Source organism: Tyto alba, unplaced genomic scaffold, assembly GCF_018691265.1.
Source record: "Tyto alba isolate M040663 unplaced genomic scaffold, T.alba_DEE_v4.0 Super-Scaffold_27, whole genome shotgun sequence".
NCBI classification, from domain to species: domain Eukaryota; kingdom Metazoa; phylum Chordata; class Aves; order Strigiformes; family Tytonidae; genus Tyto; species Tyto alba.
In genome coordinates, this window is record NW_024881301.1 from 7116962 (window position 1) to 7135540 (window position 18579).

Here is an 18579-nt window from a genome sequence, read left to right on the forward strand (position 1 = left end):
GCCTTATTCAGTGCTCCTGGTCCCATTCTTCTCTGGCTGTTGTCCTCACAGGGAGAGGTTCTCTGGGCAGGGCCACCTGCTTGGAATGTAGCAGGAGCTGCGGGGAACGGGCAGCAAGGCTGGGTCACAGGATATTCTGCTGTTCTTCTCATTCCTTCAAACTCTGACAGGTTACAGCCACAGAACCACGTACCTGCCCGCATCTCTTTTGCTCTCAGATGTCTTCAGATGGTCTAGAACAATACATTTTTAAGAAGATTCAAGTGACTGGGCATTAAGGAATTGGCAAAGCTTATGCAAGCAGCAGCATTTGGGACCCAGTCCTGCAGATAGTCAGGGCATTTTACAAAGCCCTGAGTATGGAGAGAGGCAAGAGAGGAGAGGCTATATTTATCCTGGTAGGCAACACCAGGGACATGAAAACAATTGACCCCTTTGTTTCTATTTCTCCCCACTTTTGCAACCCTGCCAGGCCAAATTTAGCATCTGTACTCACCTTCCCTGAAGGCAATGCAGTCTTTTTCTTGGCTTGAAACTATTTTCCCAGAAACCTGTATGTCAGCTGGCATAGGGAGAGATTTCTTAGAGAATGGGTGTGTGAGCTGGGTTCTGTGGCTCCTTAGTTTTTCTGCTGCTCCGGGTATATCTCAGGAGACTAGCAGCCTGATGAATGCATTGTTCCAAAATGTCAAAAGGACCTCTGGGCACAAAGTGTCACGTCCTTCAGAACCACCCAACTCGTGCAAAAGCAGGAGAGGTGTAGCCATAGGGAAAATGTCAAGCTGGGACTGAATAGCTGTGAGAGTCATTGCCACCGGTAAACAACATCACTTATTTGAGCGGGGTAAAACGAAGGCTAAAAATACACGGTGCCCATCCAGTTCTCCCATTCAGTATTGCGACACAGCTGCTGAGCCAGGGAGTTTTATCTGCATTTGTGACACATCCTGCGTTAAAAAATAAATAAATAAATAAATAAATCAGGGAACATACAGTAGATGCATTTTACTGCCAGAGTGGAACTTCACAATCCTACCAGGGGACCTTTTTGTAATGTTTGTAATGTGCTGCTATCGTGCTTTAGCAAAGAAAAATGTCACTGCTGGGCTTTATTTTTAACAGACTTTTTTAACATCAATTAATGCAAGCAAATGTAGTGAAGCAGATCTTCCTTTTTATTTATATTTGGGTGAAAGCAGTGAGGGGGCTTGGGGGAATGGCATGCATGGACAGGGGATGGAGGGGGCAGAAAGGGAGTTTCTTCTGCAGTTCCACAGCAGAAAGGTGGATTTGTCTTTTAAAGGTGTGTAAATGCAGATGGGCACCCAACTTCTACTGACAATCACTGGGGTTGAGAAATCAAGCTGCCTTTGAATGTATCATTTGCGTGGCATCTTAAAAAAATACATTACAAAACATGCAGCCTAAGTTATCTGACATGAAAGACTGTACGCTCCATTGGTGTTTGCTCGGCTGAAATCAGTGCCCCCTTTTTATTATAAGAGGTAAAATGATCACCTTAAGAAGTGACATTTGTTACTTATCGCATGAAACCTGTAAGAGTTGCATCATATTATATTTCCCTCATGCCTGAAACCATTATATTTGAAGCATATGCTAGCTTTCTCCTGTTTCTTTAACACAAATGCAAACACATGCAGGATTGTAGGCAAACTCTTTCCTTCTGACATTGATTTGTTTTGTACTGCTGGGAAGAGACATCACTGCAAACCTCACCCATGCAACACGCACTTCTTTCATGTGAGCCTTTCATGAAATTAAAGGTGAAAGATACCCATTATTTGGCAGGTATTTTTGACTTTCCATGATCTGACAGTTTTGATCCAGGCACAGAAGTCAAGAAGATTTGTTTCAAAGATAATGTACTGTACATGATGTAGTATCTTACCAACACAGTGAACCAAGGGCAGAGCAACAACTTTAATCTGGAGTTTTCCTGCTGTTGCCACTTTTTACTGAGACTTTAAGAGTGGTTTATTTTCCTGGAAACATTGGTGTTTTAGTATGTCGGCCAACTTTCTGTTTGTTGTAGCTCACTTTCAAGTTGTTGGTTTTCTTCTCTTAATAGCCAGATTGTTGTTATTTTATCTTTTGGGGGAGAGGAAGAGTGTGTCAGTCACATACATGAAATGCTGGAAAGAGAGAGCTGGTAGATGTTTTGCAAGTATGGCTCTCAGTTCAGTTCCCTGCCCTTCCCCCCCACCACCACCAGTTTGCTTGCTGCTCTCCGGGTGTTCTTCATCAACTATTATTTTCAATTCTGATCTTTGGCTTCTGGTGCCCAGCTGAACTACGGAAGCTGCCCACCTTTTCTGCTGTGTAATTTTCAAGGATTTAACACAGCAATTTTTCTTCTTCTCCACTGCCATATCATATATCAAGTCCAGCAATCAAACAGAAATGAACATCAACAAAATATGCTGCTTATTTGTAAGTGTCATGGGATCAAAATCTGCATGCCTCACTCTTAGCAAAATGCATTGCAAAATCTAACAGTGGACTCTTGCTGATCAGAGTGATACACAGCATAACAAGCAAGTTTACCCTCTTGCTCTCCTCCCAAACCTTTTTTTACTTTTTTTTGAGTTCTAAAATGCCCCTGTTTTTATAAATACGACTAGAGGAGTAATACTTCTCCTTGACCTTATTTTCTGTTGTTCAAATCCTGCCTAGTGTTAAATCCCTCTGCTCATCTCCAGGTTTAATAAATTAAAAGTTGCTTCTTGAGTGAGGTGAAGGAGGCAATTGAAGGGGCTGGGGGAATATATTCTGTCTGCTTTACATCTCTGCGTCTCAGATGCTTGTTTTCTCCACTTTGTTTGGAGAAAGACTGACAAGTATAACATGCTAAGTAAGTACAGAAACTTGCTGCCTGCAAGGTCTGTGATGAAGACACTTTGTTTTAAACAGCATCGGGGCTTCCAAACGATGGCCCTCCAGCTTTCAAAAAGAAAAGACCAGGCAAGTTAAATGCACACCTTGTACAGTTCTGTAAAGAAATACTTCTATTTCTTTAACATCATCAAGAGGTTGATGATGAAAACAAAATCCTGTGGCACTTGCCTTCGTTACATAATCAGGGTATAGAATATTTAAACAGAACCTGCTCAGGTGTTGGACAAATTGTCATAAAGTTAAGAAATTAAAAATTTGCTCACAGCGTCTTTATAATTCCACATGATAGCTATAGAAATTTTTTAAGCTTCTTTTTTTGTGGTTAGTAATGCCTGGGATTGCTCTGTAAAAGGGATGGTTGTCTTCACTGTCAGTCTTCTTTTCCCTGACAAAATGTGAAAAAAACTGGGTCCATGAGTACTCTGTGTGTCTTCTTACATTTTTCTGCTTATTCTTCAACTGTGTCAACAGTATGTGTGGATAAATAAAATATCATCAAGAATGCTGGTATCATCTTCCTTTTCCCCTTTCCCTCCTCTAACTTATAATAATGTGGGGCAAAGGTCTACTTAACATAACACAGTTACGATAACTAGTACATTTGTATTTCTGCTATGATGAGAGGTCTGCTGTAGTGAGACTCATCCGCTGTTGCTGCTTCTTCTCAGCAGTGTTAATTATTCTTCAGGCTCGTGTAGCATGCGTATGGAAACACAAAATAAGTGATCAGGGAGTAGGATATTTTTGGTTTTATTTGTTGTGTCGGTGACACTTCCACTCTGACACAAACTCACAGCACTCCTGATCTGTAATGAGGTTGTGTCCCAGGATGTGTATTAAAAGCACTAAATAGTCCCTTGCTTATTCAAAATCCTCATTTATCTGAATTAATTTTGTGTCCCCCATTTCATTTGGGTAAATTAGGTTTCACAGTTTCACAATTTGATCACAAGTCTCACAATGTTCAGTGCTTCTTTTTCAGCCTGAGCCTCTGAAATGACAGTACTGCATCAAAACCTAAATCTTCATTCTGAAGAAAATCAAATACTTGCTTTCCTTGTTACACAGAAACCCTGAGGGGAAACTGCCCAAACTTGAATGCCCGGTGCTGAATTCCAGGCGTACACTCGGTTAAATCTCATGATTTTTAACCCGTTCTCCCGATTTAGCGGCGTGGCATTAATAAATTTGGTTTCAGCGGCTGCTGGACACCTTGTGCGTGTACCCACGGCCACCGCCCGTGGGGCTGACCCGCGTCGGTTTGGGACGGTGGGGAAGGAGCCGCGCAGGTGAGCGGGCAGGGGCAGAACAGCCCCCCCCCCCCCCCCCGAGCCCGGGTGGTTCGCAGCCCTAACTGAGCGGGGTCCGGGTCCCCACGCCAGCCTCGCCCCGTCTCAGAAGGGGGTTTCGCTAGCGGGGTGACCGCCGTGCGTGGGGCCGGCGGCCTGGCTTGCCCTTCGCACCGAGGGACGGCGGGAGGGGAGGCGCCCCGCCGGGCCTGCCGCCCTCCGCCCGCGGGGGCCGGAGCCGCCGGGCCCGCGGGGACGGCTCCGGGGCGGGCAGAGGGGCCGCAGCGGGCGGAGGGGCGGGCGAGGCGGGCGAGCGAGGCTGGGCTGGGGAGCGGGGCTGGGCCGGGCCCGGGGTGCGGGGCTGGGCCGGGGAGCGGGGCTCGGCCGGGCAGCGGGGCTGGGCCCGGGGTGCGGGGTTGGGCCCGGGGTGCGGGGTTGGGCCGGGCAGCGGGGCTGGGCCGGGGTGCGGGGTTGGGCCCGGGGTGCGGGGCTGGGCCGGGGTGCGGGGTTGGGCCGGGGCTGGGCCCGGGGTGCGGGGCTGGGCCGGGGTGCGGGGCTCGGCCGGGGTGCGGGGCTGGGCCGGGGAGCGGGGCTGGGCCCGGGGTGCGGGGCTGGGCCGGGGTGCGGGGCTGGGCCCGGGGTGCGGGGCTGGGCCCGGGGTGCGGGGCTGAGCCCGGGGTGCGGGGCTGGGCCGGGCAGCGGGGCTGGGCCGGGGTGCGGGGCTGGGCCGGGGTGCGGGGCTGGGCCGGGGAGCGGGGCTGGGCCGGGGTGCGGGGCTGGGCCGGGGTGCGGGGCTGGGCCGGGGAGCGGGGCTGGGCCCGGGGTGCGGGGCTGGGCCGGGGTGCGGGGCTGGGCCCGGGGTGCGGGGCTGGGCCCGGGGTGCGGGGCTGAGCCCGGGGTGCGGGGCTGGGCCGGGCAGCGGGGCTGGGCCGGGGTGCGGGGCTGGGCCGGGGTGCGGGGCTGGGCCGGGGTACGGGGCTGGGCCGGGGAGCGGGGCTGGGCCCGGGGTGCGGGGCTGGGCCGGGGTGCGGGGCTGGGCCCGGGGTGCGGGGCTGGCCCGGGGTGCGGGGCTCGGCGGGGCTGCCCGGCTGGGCCCGGGCGGCGGGGGGCCTGCTCCCCCGGGCGGGAACGGGGCTGCCAGGAGCCGAGCCGGCTGCGGAGAAGGAAAGGTGCCGAGTAATGCGTTTCGGGGAAGACGGCTGGGAGGTGTATGTGGGGGAAAGAAGGGGGAGAGGGGGAGCTTGGCTCTTAGCCAAGAAGGAGGTGGGAGGAACCCCAGTAAAACCCCGCGTCTCCGGACCACCGCCTCCCCGCTCCTCCTAAGTGTGGTTTGAATTCTCCTCCCTTTCTTCTTGGGTTCCTCTTTTTTTCCTACCTCTTCTTATTTAAATGAACTGACACACACACACAATGAAAATTCAGTGGGCCTTTTGGAAAAGATTTCAGCCACCAAATGCAGTCTTGTAAGTTATTTATTAGAGTATATCTTAGTAAAAGGCTAATGCCTTACAGTGGTCAGCCACCTCTCTCTTGCTGTTACAGACATGTTTTTCATATCTCATTTCAGATTTCCTCACAGTCTTACAAGTGTTTTTTGGTTTTTCACTGATGTTAATCACCTCAGAGTCATTTAATGTTGCACTACATTTTTCTCCAGCTCTATAGGTTTTATCTAGAGAGGATATACACTGACCTGACAGCCTATACATTTATTTTTCTTATAATAGTGCTGTGTTTTTTTTTCCTTTGGTAATATAGTTTGATGCCTTATACTTGTAACCTGCTGTTCTGTTTAATTGCTTATTGTTATTAATTATATAGTGGTAACATTGTTGGCTTGAGACATTTGGCTCTAAAAATACATCTATCATTATTGCCGTTGAAGTTGCACTAAATTACCCAAGCTCTGTCTGGAAATGTATGCTTCTCTGTGTTTCTTCAGTGCAATTCAAATGAGGGTTAAATTGAGACTTTCTTGTGTCTCTTCTCCACTTAGGTTTCATGCCCTTGTACTGTTTTTGCTCACCACCTTTTCCCTTCCATCAGCCTTTTCAGTCTACCCCTTTTTTTCTTTATCTTGGCTACTACATCTGTTTCTCCTTCCCCAACCAATCTTCACGTGTCAATGGTAGATCTCTTTTCAGCCAACTCTTCTCTGCTTCTTCCACTCTGTTGTTTTTCCTTTTTCCCTTATTATTTCATATTCATAACTTTGCCATTCTGCTACCTGAAAATTCACTGAAGAGGGGTATGTTCTTAAGCACCACTCCTCAATTGCTAGCATAGTGGGAAATGGCGTCTTTGCTTCAGTGAGGAATTAGGTTTGATGAAGAGTTGGACTACATCTGCAAAAGTGTTATTTGGAATTAAAAAGAAAAAAAGCCAACCCACAAACATGTAACAAAGAGGGGAAAAATAACTAATTGGCCCTCATTACTCTCTTATCCATAAATGAAGAACTTTTAATATAGAAATCCCAACAGCTGTTTGTTCAGCTCAGTGTGAAGTCTCAGTACCAGCAGAGAAAGTGGGAAGGAAAGTGGAGTACGTTTAGAATGCAGTCTGGTCCTTTTTCGATATGTGAGCCCAAAGCTGCTTGCTTGTTTTATAGCAGGATCAAAGAGAGACATAGGGAAAGGTTAGCGTAAATTAAAATTGAACTTTCTCATGCTTTCCTAAATAAAACAGCAAACTAAGTCGGATGAGCAATATAAATAATTCTTTATATTAAATCGAGCTTTATCATTTTAATACATTGTTGTAAAACAGATCTCCCCTAACTGGCGAAGCAGTTTTCTCGGGTGAGAAGGATCTAATTAAATGCCCAGTTATCAGCATAGAACTGTGGGCCTTAATGGCCTGAACTGCTTCTTCCTCCCTGATTTTTTCTGAGGGCAGGGGGTAAGGAGAGGGAGGTTACAAGGAAAGAAAGGAGGAAGCTGATATACCCCTAAATGAGTTTAAGAGCTGGATCAATATTGTAGCAATTTCTGCTTATTTCAGAGTGTCCCTCACCTATGTAAGAAGATGCCAAATAATCTTTGACTCATAATGACATTCAGATTTGGAAAAAATTATCAGATGTATTAGGAAATACAAGGAACACTGTTGTTTCTTCATGCTATCAATCTAAATATCCAGTAATACAGGAAAGCCCTATCCTATCCTATCCTATCCTATCCTATCCTATCCTATCCTATCCTATCCTATCCTATCCTATCCTATCCTATCCTATCCTATCCTGTCCTGTCCTGTCCTGTCCTGTCCTGTCCTGTCCTGTCCTGTTCTATCCTTTTTTTTTCCATTTTCATTTTTTCTTCCTCTTCTTTTAAGAGTAAACAGGCAGTTCTTTGTAGGTTGGATAAACAGCATTTCAGCATTTAGAGACTTTATCTTCCAGACATCTAATGGCTTCATGCCAAAAGAAGGAACACAACTCTGGCCATTTCTGTACACTCAGAATAAAAGAAATACCTGATGAGAATTGTGTACAAAACAATTTCTACTTCTGGTCCACTGTGGTGTAGAATTAATATTGACACTTCGATTGTCTCCATGCAAGAAGATGTTTTCCCAGTACCCCTAAATTTAGAACAGGTTGCATTTAGTTTATGCAACATGAAATATCCTCTCCTAGTTTAACAATTTGAGTTTTCTTTGTGCAAAACTTAAAAGTAGATATACTTCCATCAGTTCCAGAAGTCCCAAATGAGTGGGCATTACTAGTAGGCATTTAACATCAAATAACAGAGAAAGCTGATTCTCCAACCAAAAGCAAGAACAAGAAAAATAAGCTGTGACCTATGTGAACAAAAATACTTAAATTGAATGAACAATGCTAAAAAGCCAAAAGTTTTTACTTATATTTTACTGTTCTTAATTCTTCTGAATACAAATGTGACATTTTTATTAGTTTTTCCCCTTACAGTTGATTAAATTGTTAATAACTACCTTGCTCAGGTAATCTCTGAGCCATTCAAATTGTAATTTGACTTTACTAGAGGAGATTCGGTCCAAAAAAACTTTGTTCTTGGAAAGAAATAGGCTCTTAGCTCACAGAAGAGAACAAAGAAAAACTCAATTCTGACCTTAATTCCGACACTGTTCATAGCGATGGGCAGATTAAGCAAGGCCTGATTCTTCATCCACTGGAATTTAGTAAGAGAGTTTTCATCCTCTGTTTGGGGTTGGGAAAACAGACATTTAGCAGCTCTGGGGTTTGATTTCTTTATCTATAATATGCAGATAATCTGTATCTCACTGTGCAGTGTGAGGATGGAGGGCTTGACCTTGCACACTTTCACAGAATTTAGTCCCACAAAAAGTCTAGACAAAAGTCTAGTAAGACATGAGGCCTGCTCCCCTGAGCTAGTTATGCCAGCATTTGAAGGATCAGTCTCACAAGTTTTTAATCAGTGCTCACAAAGTGCTTTTTGAAAAGGTAAACGTTGAGCTGGATCATCTGTCTACAAATAACTCATACCATTCAGCTTATTCTTACCAGTCTGCTTATTCCTACCAGTTTAAATTTCTTTCTATATCCCCTGGTAAAATTGTTTCCAAAATAAGCTTTATCACATGGGATTTTATTGCAGTGATGGAGTGTAACCTTGTAATGTGTATATCTGCGTGATGCAACACAGACTTTTTTTCGAACAAATTTTAATACCTTTTCCTGGTGCAGTTACAGACAAGGAGTAGCAAATTATGCATGTCCCATCAGTTTGGTGAATAGCCCTGTTGCTGAATTCCTGAACTCTCTCTTGGTAGCCAGTTGCCCAGAAAATGCTGTTCTTTGATGGAGAGGGTATTTGCTATATTTAAATCGTTCTTACTTGAGCTGAAAACATGACAGTTATTAAGAAATAGACCCTGCCAGTTGCCCTTCTTTTATTTTCATCCAGCCTCACTGAAGCCAGACAATTTGTGGCTTTAACAGAACATACAAGGCACATGTGGTAAGAAGAGTTCACTTACAAGCAGCCAAAGTGAGTGCAACCAAGCAAAAAAGTGAACAGTTGGTGAAGTGAAATGCATCCCTTGCTTCAGACAAAAATACAGCGGAATGAAAGATGCAGTAGACTGGCTTTCCCTTAAGCAGATCTAATTTCAAAATCTGGCCCTGGAGAGATGAACTTTTGCTTTAATTGAGGAGGTGGATCCCAGCTCTTTGTTACTCCATCAATCAGCACCCTTTGCTGTAGCTTTAGCAATACGGTGCAGAAGGCTGTGTGGTTTATTCCCGGCACGTTGAATAAGGCTTCCTACCTGGTGCTGCTGGGAGCCAACGTGGCCTGGCCTCAACAGCACAGTTCAGATCCCAGCCTCTTCTGATGCTGGCCAGTATCCTTCAAGGCAGAATCATAGCCTGGTCTCAACTTTCGCCTTGGGAGGCAACAGTTGCTGGTGACTGAAGCTTTTAGGAGTGCTGGAGCAGCTCCCCTGTGAGGACAGGCTGAGAGAGTTGGGGTTGTTCAGCCTGGAGAAGAGAAGGCTCCGGGGAGACCTTCCAGTACTTCGAGGGGGCCTGCAGGAAGGCTGGAGAGGGACTCTTCATCAGCAAGTGTAGTGATAGGATGAGGGGTAACAATTTTAAACTGAAAGAGAGTAGATTTATATTAGGTATAAGGAATAAATTCTTTACTGTGAGGGTGCTGAGGCACTGGCACAGGTTGCCCAGAGCAGCTGTGGCTGCCCCCTCCCTGGAAGGGTTCAAGGCCAGGTTGGACGGGGCTTTGAGCAACCTGATCTAGTGGAAGGTGTCCCTGCCCATGGCAGGGGGGTTGGGACTAGGTGATCTTTAAGGTCCCTTCCAACCCAAACTATTCTGTGATTCTGTGATTGTTCCTTGCATCTTGTTCACCTCCTTCTTCAGGCATGGGCAGAGCCCTGATCAAAAATTATTCTGAACTGAAAAAAAGCAAGGGGAGAGACATTGCTCAGATGGCAGCCTGATGTTTTGAGTTTCCAAGTCTCTAGCTAACATCATAATTTCAGTTAAAAGTGGTGTTAAGAGTAAACACAGACCACCGTGCAGGCCTGCCTAGACAAGTAGTAGTGTGTGGCACAAGAGGAAAATGCAGGATGACAGTGACGAAAGGGTGAGGCGTATATTTCCTTCCCCCACCCTCCCGATTCCACACACATAGTGATCTGCCCTGGACACTGCAGAAAACAGGGGTGTAATTCTGTCTTTCCATCCAGTCCTCCATCCTGTCCCATCAGGATTTAAATGTTAGTTAGGACTTTAAAAAACCCTAATTTTCCATGACAGGTTCTTCTCACAGCTGTATTCCAGCTGTATTCTTTTTCCTGCTGCAAATTCCAGCTGTATCCTTTGCCTTTACTGTGTCTCCTTCTTCATCACTATATTCCCATGCTTTTCATGTCAGCTTCCAGAATTAACACCGTGGTGGATAGTGTTTTTTATGGGAGTGTTTGAGATATTGGGGAGTTTCATGGGGGATAATGTTTGAAAAATTGAAAATGACAGAAGCACTGTTACAATCAGGGAGAAATTATGAACGTGGTGCTGGAGGCTTCAGGCACTGTTTCATTTCAGCTGCCTGGCTTGGAAGAGATGTTGTGTCTTCCTTAGCAGGTGAGGATACTTGTCACACACTTACTTACCATGGTGGACCCTAAGACCAAATTTCAAGCAGGAATGAGATTGTCTCTAGTAGCACAGAGAGGTTGATGAGTGTGGGGGTGTATGGCCAGTAGAATTAAAAAGATGCAGACAAACACAGCACTGTAAGCTAGGAAGCACGGATGGCTGTATACTCTGCAAATTATAGTGCTGTATGGCGTATTTTGTCCTTCCCCTGTTTTGCCTGTGAGATGTTGTAGCCAAGGGGTGAGCTGTCATCCATGGCATTCCTTCCTCACTCCTCAGATCTCTGGCTTATAAATGTGTGCTGCAAAATTAACTTGGAGAAGAGTGAAAGCAATGTGAAGAAGGAGAAATTGGTTTAGGGGCATGGTTTGCTTGGTAAAAAAAAAATTACAAAGAAAACACATAGAATGTGGGAGCTGTGCATGCTTTAAACATGAAAAAAATGCAGGGACTGCAGGCCATTTCATTCCTGTGTTGTGTGTGGAGGGCAGAGTTTACACTACTTCTTAGCAGATGCTTTTAAGCATGGACCCAGCCTCGTGATGATTTACCAGGAGGACATCATCATCTTTGGACCTTTGCCTATAGATTTATTCAGAGTAAAAGGCAGAAGGACCCTTCTGGACAATCTCGAGGGTGAATAAGAGAAGGAGTTACTTATAAACTGTTACAAATTGGTACTTGGTAATGGCTGTGGTGTTGATCAGACAATATAAGAGGGCCCCCAGTGGTTACTGACTTAACAGCTGCATGTAAGTCATCAGTGAACATTTGCTTGTAGCTGCTCTAGTTTTGTTTTTATTGAAGAGCAAGAAGCATAAACATGGGACACACAGTCTAGAGGCTGCTTAAAGGGTTTCACTTGTTTAAAGTGTATATTGAAATGTCAGGGCCTTCCATGAAATGAACAATTTGTGCGTTGGGTTGGTAACACAAATTGGGCCAGGTCATCCAAAGCAGTGCTTCAAGTGGGGGCACGGGTGGGGGGATCTTGCCTGCCTTACGAGTTACTCAGTAACTCGGCAGCATGGGTAGTCCGTGAAAAGGCAGAGGATCCCCAAATGTGAATATATGCTCAGCACGAAGACTGGTTTTGTTTGCTTTTATAGCTGGTTATCAAGTTAGTTGCTGAGATAATGGGCTGCACCTCAATTAAAATTACCTACCCCCATTGAAACATTTAGTATTTGTGTAAATATTAAACATTTATATGAATATTAAATGCATTTCTTTAGAATTGATTCATGTTTACATTTTCCCACTATCTGAATGAAGATTACAAATGGAAAGTAATTTACTTCTGCAGAAATTCTGCATGCATCACACTCATTTGTCTACCAGCAGTGGGTAAACCATCCTCACCCATGTTGCGAGATCTTAACCATGTCCAAACTCAGTTCCTAACCATGGAAGGGCAACAGTAAGCAGCAGTTCTGTGCTATACAGTGGGTACTTTGTTCTTGCCTTCCTTATGGAGTTGTTGGATCCATAATGTGAAGGACGTGCTGACTTATTTTACGATGTACCACATCAGGGAATGCAGTGCATAGTTTTCTGTTAGATTTGGAAAAGTGCAGGCTTTATATTAAAGGTTCATTTCTTTTTCATCGTTCAGCTAACTCATTTGCACTGTAATGTACTTTCCTATTCCTCCTCCTGATAGTTGCTGCTTTTATACCTATTTTGCAAGCCATATTTTTAGTCTAATCCATACAGCAGTTGTCTAAAATTCCATAGCATTGCTTATTTCTTACCTATAACTCTTAATAAAAAATAGGGCTGTGCCAACCTATTATATCCTTAATAGAATATTCTAATGGTTATTAAATCAATTGACTCTGAATCTCACTTTAATAAATGAGTCAGACAGTATTTTCCAATTACTGTCAGCCGCCACCTTTCCAAAGAGCAGATTATTTTGATTGAATTTTTTAAAGCTGTTCAGCACTTTTTTTTCTTCTTTTTTTTTTTTTTTTTTTTTTTTTTTTTTTTTTCTGGAGTAACAGCAAAGAACAGTAGCTCTGTTCTGCAGGGAAAGAGCCTTTTGGACTGTATCTGACACTCCCATTCCATTCCAGATTTATCCCAAATGGAAACTGAAAATGTGACATTTCACCAGCCCTTTATTTATTAACGATATTATACTTTGCAATTCCATAGCACCCTATCAAATTGTCTGCTAAACATGAAGAACTAGACAGGGGCCAGTGTGTAAACAGAGCCTTTTGCATCTTCTTTCCACATCTGGCACCTTTGCAAGAGCTGCCACACCCTGGCTTTTTCAGGCCAGTAGGAGATAAAATGCTGGCTGTGCTTTTAAATTCTCTGTGGAGAACAGAGCACAGGGACAAAGCCTTGTTCCTTCATCCTTCTGTAGTGCTGTGTGACCCAAGCAAGCAGGCAGTTGTGTGTCCAGACACGTTATCTTAAACCTTTTCAAAAGCAGATGGCAGTGATTCTGGGTCTTATGTGTATGGTAGATAGTCCTGCAGTCTTCTCCAGCTCCACTGTTCGAGTTGTATTAAAAGTCTTAAGGGATACTAATTAGGTCAGCTTATTAAAGTAGAAATTAAAAATTAACACCTCTTCCTTAAAGATGGGTAGTCTGAGAAACACAGGCTGTACTGTCATGCCCAAGGTGGTAAGAGTAAGTCAGTGTCGCAGTTTGGAATGGAGCCCTGCATTCCTGCCTCTTCTGCCAATACTGTAACCTTACCCGTCTCCCTTAAATTTAAATCATGCTGGTCTCACGTTCTTGAATTCAAGGACTGGAACCTTGCCCTTTGTTCCAGGCATGTAGCACAGAGCAGGTGACATGCACAAAATGGGTGAAAAAGTGTGTGAGGGGAGGGGTATAACTCCTTGAATATGGGACTTAGGAAAAAAATTATTCTGTTAGTTACACAAATGTAGTCATATTTTAAATGCGATCTTTAGAACTAGGAGACTAAAAACATTTCATTTTTAAGAGAAAGCTTAGATTCTGCACAAATTGATGTCTCTTGCCTGGGGAAGTTTCCTATCTGCCCCAGGCGAGTGGGTGAGGGGATTTTTCAAACCCTGTTTATAAGCCTTTAGGAAAATTAGATTTGCAACATACAGTAATCAAAGTGGTTTTGATGTTTGCGACCAGGAGATCGTCTTGGATCTGAGTGATATGGAAAATACAATAGGGTTGCATTTAATGGGGTTCAATTCTTCTTGAACAAGTACAGATACTGTGTAACTAAAATTAGTTTTGCTTCAGCATCAGAAGTGCATGACTTACTTCCTTATTTTTCCTCATTTGCTAGGGTAATGGAAAGACAAAAAAGCCGCCTGTTTTCTGTGGCTCCATATAAAAATATTTCTTTTTAGGAAGTCTTTCTCCCTTGGAATGTTTGAAGAACTCCCAGTTCAGTGTTCCCATGCTCAAGAATATTAGCATGTTTCGTTTGCACTTTGCCAACAGTAACTCTGTGATTTGAGAATTGGCATCAGTTATCTTCAGCTTGACATGTGGAAGATCTTGAGATGGAGCTCCCTTTGTCCTAATTGCTTCGACTGTGTGTATCAGCACAGTTTGATGAAGGAACTTCACCCTCCAGGCTTTCTAGCTCTTAATTACCCTTTGTGGGGACTTGCACTGTCTTCAGAACTGTTTGGTAATGACCACAGCAAGGATCTGGACATTGGAGAAATTATATGATCACGTGTGGCAGTCTGTACATTCCTCATTATTGATTTGCAAGTTCAGGAAAGAAGAGGCATTTATATTTGGTTTGTTGAGCCTTCCTTCTCATTTCAGTATGCTGGTCTGCAGCTTTGCCCACAGCTGTGGGTTGCTGCCTGTTGGGAGAGTACGGTATATAGCCTGCCTCACAGGATGCAGCCGTCTCTCTTAGATGTGCAGACTGGTGTGTGCCAGTTTCTTTTCCCTCACGTTCCCCTTGATGGTGCTTGCATGAGCCGTACTTGTCTTCTCTCAGCAGCAGCAAAAGCAGATCACACTGGAAGAGTTTGTCAGTGATGGTGGAAAACCCCAAGTCCCAGGCAACTCTTGAGAATCCACTAAAATTTTCCTTGCTAAGGAAATAGCATATATTTATTAAATGGTTTCTAATTTATCTGTGAAGAGTTACAAAAGGTGTCACCTGCCTGATTAGGTGTCACCAACCACTAATCTGCCCTTGGGAGTCTTTTGAGCAGAACATGTTTAGCCAACGGTACCCAACTGGCAGTGTGACTGGATGGATAGGACACCTACCTCAGCAGTCTGTGCTCCACTGCCTCGATACTCTAGTCTCTCCGGAGAGACCGTGGTGGCCAAACAGCTAAGATTGACCTGAGCCTTTCTTTCAGTTTGTGCTGATGGCCATCCTCAGCATCTCTAAATTGGTGTCTGGTCAGGTGGGCTGGGAGTCCAAAGCAGGAAAGTTCTTCTGTCTGATGTGTGTAACAGAGATGGGCACCTCAGTGACAGTAGTCCATGGGCACGGGATTGCCGGGACTGCTGGCCTTTTTCAGCCGACACCCAGAACAAGCCTGCCATTTCACACCCCTCTAATAGCTCTTCACTATGTGGAGGTAGGCAAGAACGTTGAACACTGCTTTAATGAAGGATTGGGTAGAGGATGAAGGGAAGTGTGTGGTTTGCTGTGTGAGTGCACAGGCAATGCTCAGCCATGTTTGCCTATACCCGTGGCACCACTCTGTTGCACTAAGACTGACAGGAAGGCAGGAGAGTTAAAAAAAATGGCCAAATGCCAGTATGTCCATTTTAAAGAGCCAAAATTGAGTCCTACATTCCTCTCACAGTCATTACATGAAAATCACAGTTTTACCTTGAAAGACAGTGGAGGTGCCATATATATGAACATTATGAGAGCGAGGTGTTTAGTGAAGAGAGAGCTCCCCAGTTGCAGACTGTTGTCAGGGTAGAAATGTTTGTGGTCAATGTATTTTTAACTGTTTACTCCAACGGAGACACCCTGCCACCTCAGCCTGGCTTTGTATTAACCTTTTGGCTTTGTTGGCTTTTGTCAGCCCCTTGCCTTCTCATTATAAAGAACTCTGACACCTCATAGAAAACCACACGACGGTAGTTTTCAGTAGTCCTACCTGCAGAATGGCCACCACCGCCCGGTTTAGCTGGCACTGTCTAAAGCCCACCAATTCCCATTTACTAAAGGTGCCGTGACTTACTATATTTAGTTTTCAGACTAATAAGAAGTGAAAGCTGAGGGCTACCATTGAAATCTTTTCAGTTCTGTTAAGTTACGAAGGATCATTTTGAGAGGACGTGGGGCCCCACTCAGCTACAGAAGCACCGTGTCGTATTTTCTTTACACGGGTGGGGAGGGTTGTTGTGTGGAGTACAAAACATCGTCTCTGCTCTCACCGTCTACAGCAACTGCCAACCGTGAACATCCGTCATTGCGGTCACTAATCACTGCAGGCAGCGCTCTGTGCGGCAGGAGGTAGGCAGCGTGGCATTTAGGTGTTTGGGGTGGGCAGGGCGCTCTCCTAAATCACTCCTTTTCACCTGAGAAACGGTAGGGAACTGCGCCAGTCGCCAAGCGTTTTATTCCCACTTGATTTTTAATAATCAGATACAGTATTTACCTGAGAGATCAATGCTACTCGTGTAGCACACCGGTGACATACAGAAGGACCTTTTCTAAGCGGCGCTGTGGGAATTGAGGCCTCTGCAGCAGGGCTGGAAGCCACTTCTTACCTAGCAACTGTTTCTAAGTAGGACAGCCGTTGACTGCCCTCATGGCGGAGTGGATGAATCCTGCAGCACCCTCAGGAAGGGAACCTGGTGCCAGGCACCAGCCGGCCTTCAGAGGACAATGGGAGGAAGCAGAGGAACAAGCGGAGGGGAGCGGGAAGGGTTTTAAAGCTGCAGGACGTTGACAGGAAAGCTGCGTCAGGAGGCACGCGGGGACTTTCCTGAGCTGTTAAGAGGAGAAATGCAAATAAAGGGAAAACAAAAAAAAATCTAGGATTGTCAGAAAGGGAGCTGGGAAATCCTGCAGCTTGCAAAAGGTTTTGTGTATGCCCCTGGGACTGGAAATGTGGAACAGGAGTGGTGTGAGGGTATAAACTACCCTCCCGTCTCACACTGGTTATAAGAAACTCCACATTAGCAAGAGTGCCAAAAATGCATGTGTTCACAGTGCTTACCCATGTACACGGGATGATGTGTGATCAGCGTTAAATGCCTCACACACTGTTTTGCAAATGTACTCGGTCGTGATTGGGTGGCTCTGGGAAGAGATGGTGTTTCAGGTCCTACTTATCGTTTCCTACTGAAGTCTAATGATCTGCATTCCTGTTTGGTGCTAATTGTATGTGGAAAATCTGTGCTTCTAACATCTGGTTGAGCTTTGTACATTCTAAAACCTTCCAGGTAAGAGAACACTTCAGCAGCCATAGATGCTGAGGGACATTCAGTTTCCCGAGCTTAGGAAAACAGTGTGTCTTCATAGATGGTGTTGGTCTTGCTCTTTGGTAAAGGCTGTGGTGAACTTCACTTTTCCTTTGATTTCTCCCACAGATGAAGGACTGAACCATGAATGCAAACTCTGCAATCAGACATTCGACTCTCCTGCCAAACTTCAGTGCCACCTGATAGAGCACAGCTTTGAAGGCATGGGGGGCACCTTCAAATGTCCAGTGTGCTTTACAGGTAGGAGGCCATCACTGTTCGTCCCAGTCACGCCCTTAGCTTGTGCTTGCAGAACTCCATTTACAACTGTGTCGTGTGCTGGCTTTAGGTCAGTTTTAGGAGTGAACATTACATTTGTGCTTATTAGTAATATTAACTAGAAATCATTTAGAAAGCTGAAGTCCTTGGAAGGTCGGGCATCCATCTGTAAGAACTGCATTTCAAGCTATTTCTATTGGAAGTTTGAGTTTTTTATAATTACACAAGTGATAGTCTGTTACTTTCCACAGTATCACGTTCATTACCTTCAAGTTCCAAACTTGCCAAGGTTAAAACTGCCCTTAAATTTGTGCTTTAAAGCTACAGATGTTTTATGTAAAATGATGTAACTCAGAGCAGAATTTGGCCCCACAGGCAAGGGCTGCTAGGCACAGCCTGTGGAGCAACATTCTCCTCTGATCAGGTAAGAAAGCCCACTTGAGTGTGTTTGTTGGCTTGTGGTGAGAAGAAACACCCTTGTAATGTGCTTTAGAAAGCAAACCATGCTTTCTTGCCACAAGTTCTGCTCTCCCCTGACACAAGTCCAAATGTGGAATAATCCTCCCCAAGTCAGTGGTGTTATTCAGCAGTAAAACCCAAGTGAGAAAATAACTTGACCCAGTAGGGCTAAGCACTGCAGTGTTTGGGCCATAATGAGGAACAGAAAAATACTGTTGTTGGAAATGAAAACACATTAAAAGAATGCCTACAGAGTTGTTGTGAGTTTTTTTAAAGACTTCTTAATAGAACATTTCATAAAATGATAACCTAAAACATAAGCGTTAATATGTAACTTACACGCCCAATTTTGCTTTACAAGATGAAAATCAAAGATAATCACAAACATGACAAAACACACTTTGGGTATTCTCACATCAATGGCATGTTAATTCTGGAAACCATTCAAGGTTTCTGTTCTCCATTAATGGGAGTGAAGGATTTTCATTGATAGGCAAATAGACCCTTTAATACCTTCATTTTACTTCTCTTTGTTTGGCAGCTCCCCTCCCAATAAAACCTAAGTGTGCGCTACAGAGGAAGATTAAAGTTGAATTTTTCATCTCTCA

The 18579-nt window shown here is 44.8% G+C and overlaps 1 protein-coding gene across 9 annotated transcripts in view; it reads left to right on the top strand.

The window, feature by feature from the left end:
- The window catches only part of ZNF521 (zinc finger protein 521), a 235603-nt gene that overhangs the window by 187615 nt on the left and 29409 nt on the right, over window positions 1–18579 (top strand). For all 9 annotated transcript variants that reach the window (XM_042797980.1, XM_042797985.1, XM_042797981.1 and 6 more), the window contains one exon: window positions 17363–17494. In XM_042797980.1, the coding sequence (XP_042653914.1) occupies window positions 17363–17494 (132 nt within the window). The remainder of the gene's footprint in view (window positions 1–17362; window positions 17495–18579) is intronic.